Source organism: Cupressus sempervirens, chromosome 5 (assembly GCF_028749045.1).
Source record: "Cupressus sempervirens isolate cs-2001-9-10 chromosome 5, ASM2874904v1, whole genome shotgun sequence".
Classification (NCBI taxonomy): Eukaryota; Viridiplantae; Streptophyta; class Pinopsida; order Cupressales; family Cupressaceae; genus Cupressus; species Cupressus sempervirens.
In genome coordinates, this window is record NC_143122.1 from 810,026,384 (window position 1) to 810,048,643 (window position 22,260).

The window sequence follows — 22,260 nt, forward strand, 5'->3', positions numbered from 1 at the left end:
TTCTCTATATACAATATATACTTGTACACTATTCTTCGTTCAATCTTCTCATTCAATCTTTTTCACATCGTCTCCCTCATAACTTCTTGCATCTTTCTCGCCTTTTACACTTCTGTTGACAACTCAATCATGGGGTCTACAATAGAGAATTTATTATCATGGATGAGCGTTTTTTAATGTACAATATGCTTCTGCAGTGCATCCATGTTAAGGAGAATCATATTCTAGATATCTATCAAAGTTGATCTGATTCTAGCTTCTTCTCTAATCAATTAGGCCTGCATATCTATCAAAAATCTAATCTTTTTGAAATGGGCAAAGCTTGAACTTGGGTCAAGCTATAATTGTTGTGCACTTGCCTTGAGATCTTCACCAATCTTAGACAATTTGTCTTTTATTTCTTTTGTAAAATTTGAAATATTACATAACAAAAAGTAATGATACATTTGTACATGAAGCTTCCACAGAACCCAAAAAAGTAGATAATTCTACTTGGTAAATGGCAATTTGTTGAGCAATAAGCTCTTAACACTTTATTTTCAAACTTTTTCTTTGCCTTCTGTAACAATTTATCCTGTCCATCCAAATCTTCATTGTATTTCTAGACTACCACTACTAACTGATACAAAATTGGTTGAAAAGTATCCCCCTCTATACTTAGAGCTTCTGCCAAAATATTCTTGGCATCTTCAATGATTTTAAATTCCTTGTCTCTTTCCTCTCTAAGCCTCTGTTGCTTGGCTTTCTTTTGGAGAAGTTCACCAAAGGTCTACATCTAATCTGGATTGAGTTTGGAAATGTCCCAATTTGGAATCCAAATTTCCTCATCAAGATCTACATCCTCCTTTTCTTTTCCTTTACTCAAAAATTTTGTGCTCAGTTGAGGTTTGGTCTCAACTGTCCTTGCACTTATTCCTTATGTACTAAGAATGAAAACAATAGTAGGAATAGTAGGAGTTGCCACAAAAATTGATATTGCACTCATTAAACTAGTGGTACAAATACCTGTAGTATCTGAAACTGTTGTGTCCAAAATTGATGTAATCAACACAATTGAAAACAAAAGAGTCTACAACTTGGTAGATGAAGTGGAGGTAACTTCAATCAATGTTGTGTTGAGCTAGACTAGTGCAAAGATTGATTGGATGCTTGTGTTTGTAGTACTAGTCACAATTAGTGCTGCTAAGGCTGTCTCTGTGCTTGATGTTGCCAATATTTTTCTTGGAGAGTGAGGAAGTGAAGCTATAACTACTACAACAATCTTAACTAGGTTAGTTTTCTCAACCTCTTGTATCTCTTCCTCCGTAGCCTCTTGCTCTTGTTGTTCTTCATCTTCTATATTGTCAAAATGAATTACCTCTTCATCATCTTTTTCTTCATCTTCCTTATCATCATCATCATCTTTATCACTGACACTTACAGCAAAATTGCTTAGTTTGTATTCCTTTCCCCAACCACATCAAAAACATCGTACGTAAAATGAAATAGTTAAGTACACCATACACATGCAAGAATGGATTAGTAGCCATATAACAACATATAAATCATTTATCTAACTTAATCATCATGAGATAATTGATATCACTAACTGGTGTGTGTGTGTGTGTGTGTGTGTGTGTGTGTGTGTGTGTGTGTCATCATTGAAATAATAAACATAAACACATTAATTAACTGAATAACTAATTAACTCATCAAATTAATCAACTAGGCATGAAATAACATCTAAACAATCCGATGACCAAGTATCGATAATCATAAAACACAATCAAAAAATTGTCCTAAAAGAATCTTGAAATACAATAGAAAAGTCAACTAAGGGTAGGCATTACACTTTCTTACTATATTTTAAGAGTCAAAAGCATTCCATGTCCAACTAATTAATATTATCCAACAACAAAAATAATAGAGCATGTCTTTTATCTTCAAATATTTTTGGATTTTAAAGCATCGTCCAACTAATGAACATTATCCAAAAACAAAAATAATTGAGCACATTTTATTTTTCTTCCAACACCTTCATTTAGAGTTGTAATGTCAATAAACCTATATAATGAACAAGTATCTCATGGTAAAAATGTGGACCTTCTGAATGGACGAATCACATACGAAAACTCAACAATAATAAATTTCAAAATACTATATATCAAAAACTAGTTCTATGCAATCAAAAAACCTTATACAAATAATTCCTTGCAACAAACCGAAAAATATTATGTCTTACACATAGTTTCACACCCAAGAGCCTAATACTATATTAATTAATATTCAATAAAGATTATAACTTATTACAGAAATAATCTTTTCACAATCCATAATATTAATACATACAAGCACACAATTTTCACCTCTACATTTGAAAAAATATGTAATTATATCATTGGAATATTTAAAATTATTAACATCATATTATATTGAACTAATCTAACCTAGTAATATTTCAGATTGACTTTCATCTTAATGACCAGTTAATCAATTCAACAAATACAAACTTAAAAAATCTTATGTGAACCTCATGTATCAAAGACAAAATTACTACAAGATTTGCAGGTATGAACATTATTTATCCCAACATCATTATATCAAACACATTGATGATATGTGTCATATAAAGTTTAATCAGATAAAATCCTTTGCATAGTTGAGTGGCAAATTAACTTTGTGAATGACTAATCTTATGTACATACAAATAAAAATAAAGAAAGAAAGCTACCAAGATGACCCTTGCTTTACAACTTTAATCCAACCTGTAGAAAAAAGAATGATGTAAGATCAGAAAAAATTAAATTATATAACAAATGTCTTAGTTTTTTCACAGTTCTGAAAAGAGCTACCATAAAGAAATCAGACGTTCATTTTGCTAAACAGACTAAAAAGGAGAATGCCAACCATGCAAAATTCAACTAATAATTGAATAATTGTATAATTTATCAATGTATGATGATAAATGCAATAATTTAAAAGATCGGTTTTTTTATCAAACAAATATACCTACTAAATCTTCTACCTATCATTTGTTTGAGATTTGTGCAGTCACTGCATTCATTAATAAAATGTCACAGTTGAATTTGAGTTTATCACAACAAGATAAAAAGTCATTTGAATTTAGATTCTGCCCACTTAATCATACCTTCTCTTTTTACGAAGTTGTGAAGACAACATCTAAACGCTCTTCCAGCTTCCCTGCTTCATTACATTCTTCTTCCTCAGCAGTAAACCCTGTACACACCTCTTCTGCCATTGTAACCTTGAGGAGCTCCTCTAGCTCCTTGTTTCTTTTATTCAATTCCTGATTTTCTGATTCAATTGTAGATAATGCAATCTCAACTTTATTAAGGTTCTTAGAAAGCTCAATCATGGCAGATTCCCAAGCGTACAATATATCTTTACCAATCTTACAAAATTCGCTGATTCCCATTCCCTTCAAAATCTGATCGTACTCTTTCACCATTTCTAGCAAGTTTACAACCCGAAATTAAATTTCAATTAAGATGGTAAACATGAGTGCATCTTGCATCTATTTATTGCAAGGTGCCAATAAACAAAGCATGAGATCCTGTTAGCTTGCAATTTATAACAAACCTGGCATTATGTTTGGAACAGAATAACATTAAACCTATAATGTCTTGCTTCCAGTACATTGAAGTATGCTGGAGAGAGTTTTAGGGAAATGCTAAACACAAAAGCATGCAAACAAAAAATACACAAATAATTTTAGAAACTGCCTAATTCAAAATTGTATCATTCAGATAATAAATTTTATGATACTGATTTCAGAAGAGCATTAAAAAGGAGATTTTATTGAATGGATAACTTCTTGCAAGCATGGAATAGCTGCCCAGTAATAAATTTTGGTATTGTTACCTACTTTTTGCTTTAAGGCATTAAGTAGTTTCTGTAAGAGAACTCGAGTTGGTAACAAGCTTTTAATGATCATATGGGCCAGCTTACAAGCATTTAAAGGAAGTTGCCAATGTTTCTTTTTAACTATTCCATCTTCCATATATGATTTGCCCCTGGCCATCTGTTTTTTTGACTTTGTCAAAATGTAGTGCATGTTATTTTCATAAGAGAAAAGTTTGAAGGGCAAAGTAAAGTTCAATTCTCTTTTGCTTTAGTCTAATCAGACAACTCCCATTGAGTGAAAGTGAACTAATGGTCGAGATTGGTAGTTAGGGCAAAGGATGCTAATGATGCTCATGCTTTTCCTGAGAGCTAGCAAACAGGGAAAAAATGAAGGCCAAGGAAAAAAAATTGCAGTTATTAAAAAAAGATGTGCATTCAATATACAGCAGACTACAAAGCCAACGCCACTTTTTAAGCAGGAGAGGGAAGATATTAATGCAAGAACAGAAGACACATATGTCCAGCATCAGACCAGACAGAGGTGAAAGTTCACTGTCTTAAGGCCTTGTTTTTGAAGGATCGTTTCGCTGTCAACATGGTTTCATTCACTCCCTTCAAGGCCATTGATTGTTCTTGTCAGCAATATCACTGTTTTATGAGACATGGTTATTACACAGAAAAGAGATATTTATAATAGAGGTAATCACAGTTTTGAAAAGTGCTCACTACCATAGAATGTATTGATTGTCCCATTAAATAGATACACCGCTATTTCAGAAATATGCAACTGCTGCATTGTTATGTCCCCAATTTTTAGGTGACAGTTCGATTTAATTAATTTAATTAATGGTTGTCCAAGGACGACTAATTAATTATTTTAATTAAATAAATAGTTATTAAAAGATAACTTTATATTTAATAAAGTGACTTGGAAAATATTTAATAAAGTCACTTGAGGGATAAGATCAAAAATGCTCTAGAAGTCTCTGGAGAAGGTGGAGAGAAAAGAATAAATAGGCACCCCGGGGCTCCATTCGAATCAGGCAGTTGTTTATCTCTCTTGTTTTCATATTGTGATTCAATCACAGGTGTATTGTAGAACCTAGGGTTTCTGCAATTATCACAGTTGGCCATTGAGAACGATAACTCTCAGTTGGTTCGCAATTTTGAGAGTGAAATATCACTTGAATTATTGCAGATTGGAGGTGACATTACAGTCATTTCATCGGGGCATAATCTGTGGCCTAAGGCCAATTTTGGGAGGATTATTGTGAGAATTGATTTTTGAGGATTTAAGCTATTTGCAAGGGTTTGGAGTTCATCATCTTCTTGCAGAATCAGTCAGCAAAATTCGGAGGTCATTCAATGGAAATTTCTGATCAGTCCGTACCAAGGCCTGGACTCGCATTTTTACTCATAACTCCATATTGTTTCGGAGTTTGAATTTATGCTTTGGAGGGGTCATATATTTACCTTACGCGGTACTGAACATTCATTCTAAGCATCCATTACCAAGTGGGATTATTAATAACAGGGCCGTACATGACAGGTCCGTACTAGGGCTCGAGTCACCAAACTGCTCATATCTCTCCAAATATTCAGAGGTTTATTTAATGCTTTTAAAGGACTATCAAGCAACCCTAGGCGTCCCTGTTTGGGGTAAATTCGACTGTCATTACTGTGCATAATTTTCAGTACAGGTGCCGTACTGTACGACCTGTATTAGGGAACTGTACAGCAAGGTGCGAGGGTGCAAATTCCAGGGTGCAGGATTCCAACAGTAATACATACAAGATATCCCATCCCTTATCAATGGAAGAGTTCGTCTATTGCAGCAAGATCAGAGCATTGTAAAGGAGGATGACTTGGATATGCGTTGGGAGGAATTGATTGGGGAGACTGTGGATGAAATAACATTCCTCAGCAAACGAACAGCTGTTTCAAACCGTCCTGCTCTTACAGTCATCCAAAGGTGTGCCACTTTTACAATCATATGAAGGGTGTGTTGCTGGAGGAAAGCTTGGTTGGGCAGGTTTGCCTTGTCCTCGAATAGGTGCTTAGTGCAGACTCTTGCAAGCTGTTACAGTCTGAAATTAGTGCTGTACTGGAGACTAGAAGGTGTCAGCAGTGCCATACAAGCTACAGCTGATGTATGTGAACCCTATTTAAATCTGAAGCTGCCATTAAGGGTGTTGTACCATAGATGGAAAGCTGCTACAGGACCATACAGGTCTGAGGATCTTTAGGAATGATCTTCATCAGTCAAGGGACCTCACTGCAGTACCAAACACACAGTCTTTTCAGGTTCTTGTTATTAATTTGGGTTGCAAAAAAAAATTAAGTACAAGTTATAGATGTCTAGTTCTCCTTATTGCAGTCCAGTATGTAACAGATGTTATTATTTAGCTTAAGTTGGACTGTTAGACAATTTGGTGAAAACTAGCTATTATCATAAGCATTTATTTTAGAACTTGTGACAATTCAATCAGATCTTCTGAATTTTGTTCGCATTGTTATTATTATATTGTATTCATTGCATCTGTTACATCCATCTTATTTGGTGAATTTGTTTGAGACATTACATCCTTACCATTTAACGGTTGCATGCCAAGTATTTGACGAATTGCCACAGTACAATATCGGGATTTAGTGCCCTTTATAGTAAGGGATACTACAGTGGTATCAGAGCTGAAGAATAAAGGGTTATTTTTGGTGTTTAAGAAGCAATAATCTTGTCGGGATTATCTCAGTGGTATCAGAGCTCGATTGCTAATTGTTTGACGAAATGTCAAACCCTTGAAGTTAAGCTTTGGGTGTAAAAAGGAGCAATAATCCGGTCGAGGATATTTCAGTGGTATCAGAGCGGTTTTCTTGCCATCCTGTGGGGTGAGAACCGACTTACATGAGTGATCAGCACTCTACTTCAACCAAGATGGACAGGTACAGCACAAAGTCTCCAAGGACACAATCTCGGACAAGTAATAGACGCAGTATTCAGAGTCGGAATTGTGGAAAGGAGGACTATTCAGACATTCAAGATGAGCTCAGAAAAATCAAACATAACATGTCTGAACTGTTGGTTAAACACCACCGTATGATTGACAGGCTGTCCGTCCCAGCTAAGGTGAATAAATCAACCGGATTTCGTTTTGGCAAATCTTCTCACAAAGCATTGACTGATACAATGAGAGATGTTATGAGGAACCTTAATGAGGAGTTCGAGAAACAAGTGTGCAACCAGTCAAAGGCTTCAGTTCGGTCACAGGAAGAAGTGGTGAAGGATATTACGCTGATGGATAGTAACTGTCAACTTGACACTCAAGTTGAGACAGTTGAATACGAGTTTCCCAAAGGTGATGTCTCATGTACTCAGGGTAGTTTGGTTCCGACAGTCAATGATTACAGTGAAGTGAGTTCAGATGATGAAGATGTCATTGTGCATGATGATGAGATACCTGGTGAAAATGAGCAAACATCGAGCATTTATGATTTTGCTGACAGAGAGTACCAGGCTCAGTTAGATGCTTCGTCACATGAGGATGAAATTGGTGGTATTTCACATGATTGGTCCAGCCAGCTGAAGGTAAGCAAAGATAGTATTGTGGCTTCTTTATCTCATCATGACAGGATGCGGGAGATGTTAGAAGCGCACATCCAGGTGATTCAGTTACAAGGAAGATATAAGGGAGTTCAGGCAAATTCTTCCTGCTGTGACTTACATGCAATTGGTGAAGGAATGGGAACGACGAAGTTGAGCTATTTGCATCTTCTATCAGATCGTGACCATCTTCTAAGCCTTACCAAAGATTATTCAGATGCCTTGAGGAGGAAGGAGGAGGAAGTTGTCAAGCTTTCTTGCGAGCTTGAGGACACTCGAGCAACTTTGGCATTACAGGACTGGGAGAAACAAGGGCAAGAGCACGACATGGAGCTGAGCTTAAGATCATCTTGCACTCAGTTTTTGACAGAAGAGGGATCATATATGGTAGCTGATAATGTTACGAGTTCATCTTGCATTCACATCCAGGATACAAGGACAATGGCAGACAGGTATGTGAAGTTAATTGGTATTGGTCACATTACTCAGGTAAGGAGTTTGCTTGAGTTACCAGCTGTTTCTTGTTTACGGATATGGACTCGAGAACGTTTCAGCAGCATTTGGGATTCAGTTAACTGGAGATCTTTAACACTTAATGGTAGCAATGATTGTCTAAGTGCTATCATGGATTCGATCAGCAGAGTATACGGTGTTGTCTTTCCTTGTGCCAGCAGAACATCCGATGTTGGTATTAGTTTTTATACACCGGTATTGGGCTTGGTTCATATATGTAGACGACCCTTCTTGCTGAAAGGTGTTGGAGATTTTTCATATTTGCCAGTATGTACGGATGAGTCCCAGGATCATTTTGGCCTTGATGACATCCAGGAGGATGAAATGGACAGTTTTGAAGACACAGCTTCTTTGACAGTTTCTTTAGGTACAGAAGAGCTTGACAGCAGAACTACAGATTTTGACACTATGGATGTTGATATGAGTTTTGGAGTTGATTCGCAAAATATGGATGGTAATAATCCAGAGACCAGTATCTTTGAAGATACTCCTTTAGACAATGTGTCAGAGGGAATTTATAGAAGACGGTATAGCCAGAACCATCATGTGATTAGCCAATTGAAAGTTAGTGAGCGAGACATTGCTATCGCTTGTGAGCATTTTGATACTGCTCGTCAGTTGTTGGCAGTTACTGGTTGGGGTACTTCTATGACAGATGAGTCCAGCGGTGGTTACTTTTCTTTGGCAGAGATTCATGCCTTGCGTGAAGCTGTCCGGATTTTGAAGCAGGATTATTTACGATTGGTAGCCGACCGTGATCACTTGGTTGAGTGGGGGAGTACAGCCTATGAGGCACTCTTGGATCGTGAAGAGGAGGTGAGTGAGCTTTCCCAAGAGCTCATAGCGACTACTGAGGCATTAGAGGACACACAGCGAGATCTACAGAAGTCGCAGTTTCAGTTGAAGGAGGTGACCGTGGAGTTGGAGCATTTGCGGTCAAAACCAGCCCCAGACCCAGTTCATTTGACTACTGAGGTGGATGATGGTAAGTACACTTCCGCAGTTACTACTAAGGAGCATATTGTTAAGGCCGACACATATATTCAAGATTTGGTAGTAGCTGGTTCTAATGAGTTTGGGATACCGGTAGAGTCAAGTCTCCAGATTGATTCTACTCAGATAGTTGATAGTGTGGTACAGTTGAGTACGCCATCCTTACAGGAGGACCCGATGTGGTGTAAAGGGGAGTATGTAAATGTTTCCTCGTATAATTTTTACTGCACTGAATCGTTTATGGAGTATTTGCTGGACAGTGCATGTGTTCATTTGGACTCGCATGAAGTGACAGAAGGTGTTCTCATCCATGATACTAGTGTTATTTGCAGATTGGTTGAGAAGATTATAGGGGTCCTTTCTACTATGCAACCTCACAGGGATCTCGAGAAGGGGTTTGTTGAGCAGAGTGCACAAGGACCTATCCGACCTACAGTCACTCGGAGTCAGAAAATGGAGCCATATGTTGATTACCAGTTCAGTGATGATGAGCTAGCAGCAGAATTTGGAGGTTCTTACCGGCATTATACGATAGGGTACGCTCATCATTTCTCTTCTGACACAGAGATAGAAGATTTTATTTCACGCAGATGTAGATTGGCTCCAGTTTCTTACCATCCATTAGGGGATAGATTGGCACCATCTTTTGAAAATAAAATTGGTAGTAGCAAGTTACTTAGCCTGCAGCATCGACACACCTGGAGTAGTTTTTCAGAGATTGGATTTGACGGCAATGATTCAGGTACCTATGGTTGTTGTCATATCTACAATGCAGTTGGGTGCAGGTGTCTTTTTGACAGGGGCTTGAGTTTTGATAGAGTTGATGTTTCAGTTGGCTTGAGTTCCGCAAAATGGTTTCTTCTACTGACATCTACAGTTGGGTTACAGATAATTTCATCAGAGTTGACAGTTATTTGTATGTTGAGTACAGTTTCTCAGCTACTGGTATTGATGATTTCTCCACGGGAGTATGATGAGGATTGGGATGATACACAGGTTTACATTTGGGATCCAGGCAGACTGATTGGTTCATGGTTCAGCCATTGCTTGGGGACAAGCAATTTCAGGAAGGGCGGACTGTCATGTCCCCAATTTTTAGGTGACAGTTCGATTTAATTAATTTAATTAATGGTTGTCCAAGGACGACTAATTAATTATTTTAATTAAATAAATAGTTATTAAAAGATAACTTTATATTTAATAAAGTGACTTGGAAAATATTTAATAAAGTCACTTGAGGGATAAGATCAAAAATGCTCTAGAAGTCTCTGGAGAAGGTGGAGAGAAAAGAATAAATAGGCACCCCGGGGCTCCATTCGAATCAGGCAGTTGTTTATCTCTCTTGTTTTCATATTGTGATTCAATCATAGGTGTATTGTAGAACCTAGGGTTTCTGCAATTATCACAGTTGGCCATTGAGAACGATAACTCTCAGTTGGTTCGCAATTTTGAGAGTGTGAAATATCACTTGAATTATTGCAGATTGGAGGTGACATTACAGTCATTTCATCGGGGCATAATCTGTGGCCTAAGGCCAATTTTGGGAGGATTATTGTGAGAATTGATTTTTGAGGATTTAAGCTATTTGCAAGGGTTTGGAGTTCATCATCTTCTTGCAGAATCAGTCAGCAAAATTCGGAGGTCATTCAATGGGAATTTCTGATCAGTCCGTACCAAGGCCTGGACTCGCATTTTTACTCATAACTCCATATTGTTTCGGAGTTTGAATTTATGCTTTGGAGGGGTCATATATTTACCTTACGCGGTACTGAACATTCATTCTAAGCATCCATTACCAAGTGGGATTATTAATAACAGGGTCGTACATGACAGGTCCGTACTAGGGCTCGAGTCACCAAACTGCTCATATCTCTCCAAATATTCAGAGGTTTATTTAATGCTTTTAAAGGACTATCAAGCAACCCTAGGCGTCCCTGTTTGGGGTAAATTCGACTGTCATTACTGTGCATAATTTTCAGTACAGGTGCCGTACTGTACGACCTGTATTAGGGAACTGTACAGCAAGGTGCGAGGGTGCAAATTCCAGGGTGCAGGATTCCAACAGTAATACATACAAGATATCCCATCCCTTATCAATGGAAGAGTTCGTCTATTGCAGCAAGATCAGAGCATTGTAAAGGAGGATGACTTGGATATGCGTTGGGAGGAATTGATTGGGGAGACTGTGGATGAAATAACATTCCTCAGCAAACGAACAGCTGTTTCAAACCGTCCTGCTCTTACAGTCATCCAAAGGTGTGCCACTTTTACAATCATATGAAGGGTGTGTTGCTGAAGGAAAGCTTGGTTGGGCAGGTTTGCCTTGTCCTCGAATAGGTGCTTAGTGCAGACTCTTGCAAGCTGTTACAGTCTGAAATTAGTGCTGTACTGGAGACTAGAAGGTGTCAGCAGTGCCATACAAGCTACAGCTGATGTATGTGAACCCTATTTAAATCTGAAGCTGCCATTAAGGGTGTTGTACCATAGATGGAAAGCTGCTACAGGACCATACAGGTCTGAGGATCTTTAGGAATGATCTTCATCAGTCAAGGGACCTCACTGCAGTACCAAACACACAGTCTTTTCAGGTTCTTGTTATTAATTTGGGTTGCAAAAAAGAATTAAGTACAAGTTATAGATGTCTAGTTCTCCTTATTGCAGTCCAGTATGTAACAGATGTTATAATTTAGCTTAAGTTGGACTGTTAGACAATTTGGTGAAAACTAGCTATTATCATAAGCATTTATTTTAGAACTTGTGACAGTTCAATCAGATCTTCTGAATTTTGTTCGCATTGTTATTATTATATTGTATTCATTGCATCTGTTACATCCATCTTATTTGGTGAATTTGTTTGAGACATTACATCCTTACCATTTAACGGTTGCATGCCAAGTATTTGACGAATTGCCACAGTACAATATCGGGATTTAGTGCCCTTTATAGTAAGGGATACTACAGTGGTATCAGAGCTGAAGAATAAAGGGTTATTTTTGGTGTTTAAGAAGCAATAATCTTGTCGGGATTATCTCAGTGGTATCAGAGCTCGATTGCTAATTGTTTGACGAAATGTCAAACCCTTGAAGTTAAGCTTTGGGTGTAAAAAGGAGCAATAATCCGGTCGAGGATATTTCATGCATCAAAATATCTTTTTGGAAATTAATACACCTTTTCAAAGGTTCTTTAACTGTTCTTAATGAGGTATTATGAATCTCCTTGAAGTTCCAATTATGTTCCATTTGTTTTTTTTGAAGTATCATTTCACTGTTAAGAGGGTTTTATTCACTCCCTTCAAGGCCATTGATTGTTCTCAACAGTGAGATCACTGTTTTCGTGAGACATATGGTATTTACTATTGCACAGAACAGAGGGGTTTATAATAGAGGTATTCAAAGTTTTTAAGAGCGTTCATTACCATAGAATGTATTGATTGCCCCATTGATTCAATAACTGTTATTTCAGAAATATGTGACTGCTCCATCAAACCTAATCACTGTTTTTGGAAATGCATACAGTTTCTCAAAGGTTTTTTAATTTTCTCGAGGATACATCATGACTGCCCTTGAAGATCCAATAGCTTTATTATAGTCAATAAGGATACACATAAGCTTCAACACAACCTCAATTTACCTAAGAACATATATTATTCGAAATTATGGACACCAAATACTCAAATTCTTTGAAGCCAGGAGAAATAACTAGGAATTCTCAAAAATAAAAGTCCCTCAAGATACATATGATGAAATTATGCAGTACTCAAGCAAAAGGTATAGGGTTCGAGAAAGAGAAAGCTTTGAAACATTCATTAAAGTGAGAATATGGCCAATTGCTATCGCTAATGCCACCTATATTTGCCAAGGCTTGGATCAGAGAAAATATGGTACATGTGGATTAATTCGTTAGAGGACCATATCCTCATGAAGACTTAAAATTTCCTTGCAGACACAGCTGCAACTCCAAATTGTTTACTATCACATTTGAATCAGCCAGGAATGATGTAATCAATAAATGTTTTCTGGATAATTTTGACCCTCAACAATGGGAATGTTCCACTAAACTCACTCCTCAACAATGGCTATGGCAAGTTTGGCACAATTAAATTCCAACATAGGTCTACACCAAACATTACTTAGAAGTTTAGAACCATATGGCTGACTTCATCCATTACAAAGCAATATTCCTTGTGTCAGCTATTTTCAATGAATTATGTGGAAACAACTAGATCCTGCAACACCTCCTCAAAAAAGCAATCCAGATGAATATGACTAGAATCCGGATCAATCTAGGTGTTAGGAGTCTAGGACTATTAACCTCACAGATAACTTGAGTCCCAAAAAGAAAACTAACAGTAGTCCACACCACAGTAGAAGGGCCAAGTCCACCACCTTATTGTGGAGACGCGTTAGACTCCACATGATCAAAAAGTTTTCCCATATCTGCTTTCAGTGGTAAACCAATGCTCCCCCTGTAGCGGTCCCACATGTTTGTCAGTAAACTTTTCTCAATAATGAGATATTGAAGTCCACCAAGCAAGAGATACAGCACGCAGTGGGCATCTCCTCCAGAAAAGAGTCATTTAGATTGATTTAATTCTTAGTGCAATACTACGTGTCATGCATCCTGTGACGGATTAGAAAGCACTCTTTTCCTAGTTTTGGGAAATAGTGAGGGATTGTTCTATAAAAGTTGTCCTCATTTGTCATAGCAAGGCAAAAGTGTGTGAAAAATATCAGTCTCCATAGAGTTGAGAGTCTAAGGTCCAATATCTAAAAGGGTAGGTGTACCAAAGAGTCAGGAAGGTCTTCGGATCTGCATACTGACTATTTGGCATAGAGTATGCTCCATCTCCAGTTCCACTGAGACATCAGAAACCAGACCCACAAACTCAGTGTTAAAACAGCGCGTCAATGAAATCAATCCACAGTGTAACTTTATTTGTAAATGTCTGTAATGATCATCGTAAGAGCTATGTCAAATAAATTGGCATCAGAGTTTATTGGTATCAGAGTATTTTGTAAGTCTGATAGTGGGGTTAATATAAAAGTTTTTTGAGAATCGTTACTTTTAAAATATGTTCATCGCGGGACTTTTACAGGTCAGGGCACTGATACTGATACCAAGGAAGCAATAGATGCTGATAGTTTTTCTTCAGCTAGATAAAAACTTCCTTTTTAAAAGTTTTTTGAGAATCGTTACTTTTAAAATATGTTCATCGCGTGACTTTTACAGGTCAGGGCACTGATACTGATACCAAAGAAGCAATAGATGCTGATAGTTTTTCTTCAGCTATATAAAAACTTCCTTTTTAAAATCTGATGAAATACATCCTGATGTTAGAGGAATAAAAGAAATGATACTTTGATAGGTCTTTGCAAAGTCTGTGAAATTCCGCATAAGGTAAAAAATGGAAGTCAAGGTCAAATACAACTACTGATTTCTAATGCAAAAATCAAGCAGTATAAAATAATGGCACAGTCAAACCCTAAACCTATTAATCAATGCATTTATCCGAAGTTACCAGATTTTCTCCAGCAACCCTTAAAGTCTGGTTCAATTCTCTAAAGAGTCTGCTCCTTGTTAAATTATCCCCAAATTCGCCTATAAAGCCACACATTCACCGCAAATTCTGTCAGAGGATACCAAGCAAAATTTGGTGCGAATTTTGAAAAAACTGTTGCCCAGTAGTGGCCGAGCTTTGGCCAAATTTGGCCTGAAGACTTTTTTAAAAGAATTTTTAATGTGTTTTTAACCTTTTTTTGCCTAATTTGGTCTGTTTGATTCCTTCCAACCTTAAGAGCAACCACTAAAAGACTAAAATAGATGATTTATAGTCATTCATGCATTTGTGAATGAAAATGAAAACTCACTAATAAAGGAACTTCAAATTGACGATTACAATGGAACTTCTTTAAAAAAGCACTGATATCATTGAAACCAGGGCTTAAAATTGAAATCTCAACTTTTGATCTAGCCTGGTTTAAAATCCTATAACCAATGCAAAATAAAAATTCAGATAATTGCAGTTGTCTTTTGACAATTCCTTTCATTCTCAAACTGTCCCCTTCATACGGAAATATGTCCTATGCATCTGACCCAACAAGTGCATCATGTTGTATGCATGGCTAAATGATGCAATTAATATCCTATTGGACTGAATAAGGTGGTGCATTTTGCTATGTTGCTGTACCATTAGCAGAGTGGTGTATGGACTTATTTGTTGTGCACACACAAACACAAACATATACTTTTGTACAGATGAACCCAAAAAAAAAATTGGATGAATTTTGAGTCTGAATCTCAAATCCAGTTACTTTTTTTAGGTATATCAAGGGAAACAGCCCTTTATGAAGCTTCCTCCTCATCTTAGGTCATCCACAACCGGACAATGATTCCATGTATCAGAAGACAGCTGAGTTCACAATCTCCTAAGGTGCAATTCTTTGTGACAGTAGGTATATATAATATAATGGCAACTACTTGTCGATCAACATTCTCATTGAAATATCATTTCCTTCAAGTCGCAGTTAAGAAATTTATCCATCAACTGGAAATTAGTAACTATGCATCAGCAAACACCAATCAAGTGATAAATAAATGATAAGTCATCAAATATCAATAACAATCACTCATCAAATATTGGATAATAATTCATCATACGTCCACAATTTGATTAGCAAAAAATCATGAATCATTGAAACTGAAAGAACACAACCAATCATTCGCAGTGTTCACATATACATACATTTATCGATTTATCATCCAACCGAAAAGCAATTCAACGCAGAATTGAGTAACTTCATGTAATTATATAAATAATATTAAACCCTTTCACAAAGACAAACATTCTGTTCACAGCTGTAGGGCATATGGACTCTTGGGTTCAAGTTCCATACTATTTTTCACCTTGCGAGGTTCAAGAGTATCTCAGGCATAAAAGTAGAATATGTCATTTGATGCTTTTATACTCCATGGGTTGCCAAAAAACATTGTGAGTGACAGGGACATCAGGTTCATCAGCATGATTTGGCAAGAACTCCTTTGTTTGGCCCACATAGAGTAACTCCAAACACTAGCTATAACCACCAAAAAGATGGACATACAGAAATCATAAACAAATAGATTGAAGGATACTTGGAAAACTATGTTACAAGGCATCAATCAGCTTGAGTGAAATGGCTACACTTAGATGAGTTTTTTTAGTACACCACACCACATGTCCATCGGAATTTCCCATTTCAAAGCACTCTATGGTTATGAAGTTATCTCAATCAGGAATTTGATTCTTGCTGACAGTAGACTTCCAGGTGCTAGGGATCTGGTACAGCAGAATGTTGACGTTGTGAACTCCTTGAAAAGGAATCCGCATCATACCCAAATCAGCAAGAACTGGACGTGGACCAGTGTAGGATAAGAGGGTCTTTGAGACTTATGATGTGTTTTATTAAAGGCCTTTGACACTCTAGACAGTTGTACCTCAAGGGGAACGGAGTGGACAAGTTGAAGCCAAGGTTCTATGGCCCATTCAGGACCACAAGGAAGGTCGGAGAAGTTGCCCGTGAGCTCAATTTTCCTCTAGGGAGCAGAATTCACAATATTTTCACATTTCATGCATAAAAATGCTTTGGGACAAGTGACAACAGATCACACCATCTATGGAGTTGCCATCCCTCAATGACAAAGGTAAACTCACTCTTGAACCTGAGACTCTGTTGGAGAACACAAGAGAGAAGCATTAGAGGAGCAAGGTAATCCTGGAGTATTTGGTGAAATGGAAGAACTTGCCTACTAAAAGACACTACATGGGAGGGACTTGACACCTTTCAGCATCCTAATCTGAGGTTGCTTGAGGACAAGCAACCATTTAGAGACGTGGATTGTAATGTCCCAGAATATTCTATGCTAACCTGAGCTCCAGATAAAAGTGTTTCTCAACACTATAATAATCAATAAATATTAAATGAGATTTTTGGGCCCACCTATCTTGGCTTGGTGACCTACTTAATGAACAATTAATTTGAATTTTATTTATTTCCTTGTGGCCAACACCCTTGGGTCTGGCATCCTTGCGTGTATAAAGATAAGTAAAAAATAAATGTTTTGGACACATCAAATTTGGAGAATAATCATCTGCTCTGGAGGCATAGCTGCTCAGACATGAATACTCAGCCTGGTGTGTAGCTTCAGACTAAATGAATTTGTCTTATGATTGTCCATTCAGCATTTCACATCACTACATCTCTTTTCAAAGTTTGCTTACACATTTTGCTTGGTTTCAGATCATAGTTTTCCTTCAGACAATCAAGTGGCAATTATGGAGATTTTCACATGGCAGGAAAACAGCAAAACGGGTTACTCTGATCGAGCCCAGTTCTCTCCGTGTAATCTTCAAGTGCCATCACTTTTTCCAGGTACTCATTAACTGCAGAGGTTGCACGCTTTTCAGGTGCTCATTCAGTTCCATGGTCACAGACAACTATTTAAGGATCCACCGAAACTAAGCCGAGCAATAACCAATACTTTGCCACACCAGGCAAATATCAGAGGCACTTAACTCAGCAGAGAACAATCATCAGCAATATCGTTCCCTCTCTCAACCAGCACATCTATATTTCATACCAGATCAATTTTCAGCTATTTTATTTAGGGGAAGCCAGAATTGAATTTGATTATCCCAATTGATACATGTCGTTTCTTTATTGTGGATGAGATAGACTAGGGGTAACATTGACTAGGGATTTGATTATATTCTCACAGACTAATGCATATTAAAGTTTTAAATGATATGTCCAGTGTTTGCATTTTTATTTTAAATAATATCAGAGCTATGCTCTAGTTTATTTCTCTTCAAGCATTTGGTGTTTGATAATAGAATCATGTTCAAGATCATTACAGAGTAGCAAAGCAGAAGATGAATGTGCATAAAGAACAAGCTACTCAAACAAGCAGACAGAATGTTTTGGAAACATAGAGATTCTAGAGAAGCGAGGAGAATATACAGCAAAGGAGAATTATTGGAATAAATAATGTTTTTATGACAAATACCTCATGAATTAAGAATTCTTCAAAAGGAGAATAGCATTTGATATTATGCCTTAAACTTTTGGATTAGCTATACAAGAAACTTGAGAGTGATAATTTCAGAGAACATTAAGGTCACCAATATGTGTCACGCTCCTAAATATATGGAAAATTCAATTCCCTACTTTCAGTAAAACGAATATGATATATGTATAAAACTGTGCAATGGTTAGACAAACCAAATCAGTTTTTATCAGTTTAAATGATGCTGTTACAGTCCTGACTTTCACACTGATACTGCGAGAGAAAACTTGTCTTAAATTGAATCTTTCCAATTTACAACTATTACTGATAACTAACATTTCAGACTGAAGGAGAAAACATACATGTTATAATCCGAATCTATAAATTATGATAATATAGTGCAGCAAAAAGCGTACTACAAATAACATTCCGTGACCACTCAACCATTGCTTGACAAGAAATTTTGGGGAATTCCAGGTTGTCATGTCCCAACCTAATACCTCCTCAACTATTCTGTTAAGGAAGTATAAACAAATTACCTTTGCATCAATCAACAGAAGCTGGTCAAAGTTCTCTTCAAATCCACCATTTCAGTGATTTAATAAACTAATATAGAATGCAGCAAATGACAAAGATAAATATAGGGAATAGATATGCATCAACAGTTCTAATTCTATTATAAAGGCAACCAAGATAAAAATTTGATTGGGAGATGTCAGCAATTAAAATATATAAAATATTGAAGATATCTCCAAATATGGATCATCCAACAAGGAAAAGTGATATAAAATCAGCAATCTGCTAGAGCATAAGGAAGCATATTAAACTAAAACTTTTCGACATTGATTCCAAGCAGCAACAATTGGTGAAGGGATAACAACCAATTTTTGCCATGCCCATAAGAGAAGTAAAATAAGCAGCTCAACAAAAATAACACACTAAATAATTAATTATTGTTAATCTTTCTCAACTAGTGGTTGACCACCACACTAGTTGGACCATACTAATTAATGATGGGTGTGACCATTTAAGGGCGTACCTCCTCGGAAGGATCAATCCCTTCCAGCTGCACCGGTATAGCCCTCAAACATTTAAAGGTATAAGAAGAAAGAGATGGGCTTTACAAGAGGATAGGCATTGAAGAAGATCAATTCACACTCCAGTTAATACAAATTACAAATTCATAAATATATATATATATATGCATGTGAGTGTGTGTGTGTCTATGTATATGTATATGAATGTGTAGTTATGAATGTGTAGGTAGGTGTATGTATGTATGTATGTGTATGTAACCATTATGGAGGGTAGGTGGAGCATACAAGGAGGTCGTAAAGGCCCGTTCAAGTAGTGGTAACTTCAAGTGGGGCTGGAAGGCCAAATGGATGGTGCCATTTACAAACTCCTGGATTTGATTGATAGTCTCAATGGACCTTCTATGATCTCCCAGGTGCAAATTAACGAAAAGGGTTCTTTAAAAAACTTTCATAGAATCTAATGTACATTAGGGTTGTAATGATCATCAGAATTCTCTTTGTAAAATGTTAGAATATATCCTTATTTATCTATTGAAGACTAACCTAGATTGTGGATCTAAACCAAATCCTTAATCCAAGCCTCCTTTAGAAATGCTAGGGCAGACTAAATTAAGATATGATAGAGGACATTACACCATAAAAATTGAAGTTAACTGTCGACATATATTAGTTCGCCTCCCTGTGCCTTACAAGAAAGGGAACGGCATACCACAACCAGAAGAACTCTCTAGGAGCATATACAGATTTAATAATGTTCTTGAGTAAACAAAATGCTTACGAAAAACACGGATGGCATAAAAAGTGTCTTAAGTATTGATGTAATGAAAATGGGAACTCTCAAGAAATTGAGCCATGTTCCAATCTACTTGATTACAACAGCAGGTTAAATTTGAAAATGAGCAGAACACGACTCTAACTCTCACCCAAACTTGTCAAGGGTTGGCGCACATTCCGATTTACAAATATTGAATTTTAGCGTACATACCAGACATGGTCGAGATGTATTTGGCCTCCAGACACTGAAACACGCCGCCTCTATCGAAAACTGAAGTCCTAGCAAAGATATAATAGTGGACGCTTGGGTTACATAAATAAATACGTATTAGGGTTTTGGCGCCTATGATGTAAAATTGCAAACGGTTGTCCTGATTACAAGGAATCGTCTACAATATGTTTAAGAGGTCTGGATTGCTACAGACTAGCAATCCATCTTAAGGTGCAATGGGATGCCGAAGAGATATTTTGAAGGTTAATTAGAGGAAAGATGGATTTTTTTTAAAAATTATTTATATCTTTTTTGACAGTTAATAAGGTAAGTTGACATATTGTTTAGTTAATAATGTTTGTGCACGCTAGGTGTGAACATAAAAGTGACAAGTAAACAAAGAAATTATAAAAACCTCTTAGTGAGAAAGCTAATCAATTACCAAAGATTTAAATCTTAAAAATTATCAATAAATATGTATTAGGGTTTTGGCCCTTATGATGTAAAATTGCAAACGATTGTCATGATTACAAGTAATCGTCTACAATATGTTTAGGAGGTTTGAATTGCTACAAACTAGCAATCCATCTTAAGGTGCAATGGGATGCTGAAGAGATATTTTGAAGGTTAATTAGAGGAAAGATGGATTTATTTTTTAAATTATTTATATCTTTTTTGACAGTTAATAAGGTAAGTTGACATATTGTTTAGTTAGTAATGTTTGTACACGCTAGGTGTGACCATAAAAGTGACAAGTAAACAAAGAAATTATAAAAACCTCTTAGTGAGAAAGCTAATCAATTACCAAAGATTTAAATCTTAAAAATTATCAATAAATATGTATTAGGGTTTTGGCCCTTATGATGTAAAATTGCAAACGGTTGTCATGATTACAAGGAATCGTCTACAATATGTTTAAGAGGTTTGAATTGCTACAAACTAGCAATCCATCTTAAGGTGCAATGGGATGCCGAAGAGATATTTTGAAGGTTAATTAGAGGAAAGATGGACTTATTTTTTAAATTATTTATATCTTTTTTGACAGTTAATAAGGTAAGTTGACATATTGTTTAGTTAATAATGTTTGTGCACGCTAGGTGTGAACATAAAAGTGACAAGTAAACAAAGAAATTATAAAAACCTCTTAGTGAGAAAGCTAATCAATTACTAAAGATTTAAATCTTAAAAATTATCATTAAAATTAAACCATAATTGTAATTATAATTTTAATCCTAAAAAAAAAGCTAACCCAAGTCCTAATAAAAGCCCTAACTCGAACCATAAAATGAACTATATTCCTAGATCTAACCCCAATCTAATATTTAAGCCCAACACTAATCCATACCTAATTATAATACTAACCATGATGTAAACCTAATTTCAACCCTAACTATAACTCAAATATTAAACCTTAATCCTAAATAAGATCATAATCCATACTCTAAATGTAATTATAACTCTAACTATTGGGTAAACCCAAATTCTTATCTTACCATTATCAAAACCCTAATCTTAACTATAATTACAACATGATATTGATAATAATAACCACTCTAACCATTATCCTAATTCTAATGGCAATCTAAGCCCTAAAACATAATCCTAGCCCTAACCCCAAAAACTTTAGTTATGAAATTTTGTTATCGGTAAGACGTTGAAGCCAAGATTAATTATTATTATGTGTTTTTATTATTATTTATTATTATTTAATAAACTCAATAGATTTGAATCCAAGACCTCCCACATAAGAGGCTCACAATTTAGTCGTTGTGTTGTAGGCTCTTGCCTAATTTTTATTTTTTTATCAGTAAACGACTGAAGCCTTTGTATTATATTAGATTAATAAATTAAAAATTACAGATTACTCCGTTCAAATGGGAACTAGTAGGAAAGAATGGATAAAAAAAACCTCCAGTCTTGCCCAGAACCGAAGTTCTATATTATACAGATTTAAAAGGGTCATACACCAATATGAATGAAGCTCTTGTAATCATGTTTATACATGATGTTAAAACAATTTATTACAAAGAAAGTTCCAATGAAAAGGAAAATTGAGTGCTAGAAAGGGCAAGGTTCCAACAAAGTGCATCAAAAGTCCAACCATGAAGAAATGCTCTACCAAGCATCTGCATGAAAAAGAATAACTATCTTCCAATAGGGGATTAGTAACAAAAATCCATGTAAAAAGGGAAAAGAGAAAAGGATAAATACCAAATAGAAAACTGTTAAACTCTTCTTATTAAAGCTCT

General features: G+C 36.2%; 1 protein-coding gene across 1 annotated transcript; it reads right to left on the reverse strand.

Annotated features, from left to right (window-relative positions):
• Window positions 1–2,482: 2,482 nt before the first annotated feature.
• Window positions 2,483–20,211, reverse strand: LOC149558356 (uncharacterized). Its single transcript, XM_089832619.1, has 3 exons — window positions 20,012–20,211; window positions 3,128–3,450; window positions 2,483–2,744 (listed from the first exon to the last, which is right to left on the reverse strand). The coding sequence occupies exons 1-2, from the start codon at window positions 20,016–20,018 to the stop codon at window positions 3,137–3,139; spliced, it is 321 nt and encodes a 106-aa protein (XP_089688745.1). The 5' UTR covers window positions 20,019–20,211; the 3' UTR covers window positions 2,483–2,744; window positions 3,128–3,136.
• Between the last annotated feature and the right edge of the window lie 2,049 nt (window positions 20,212–22,260).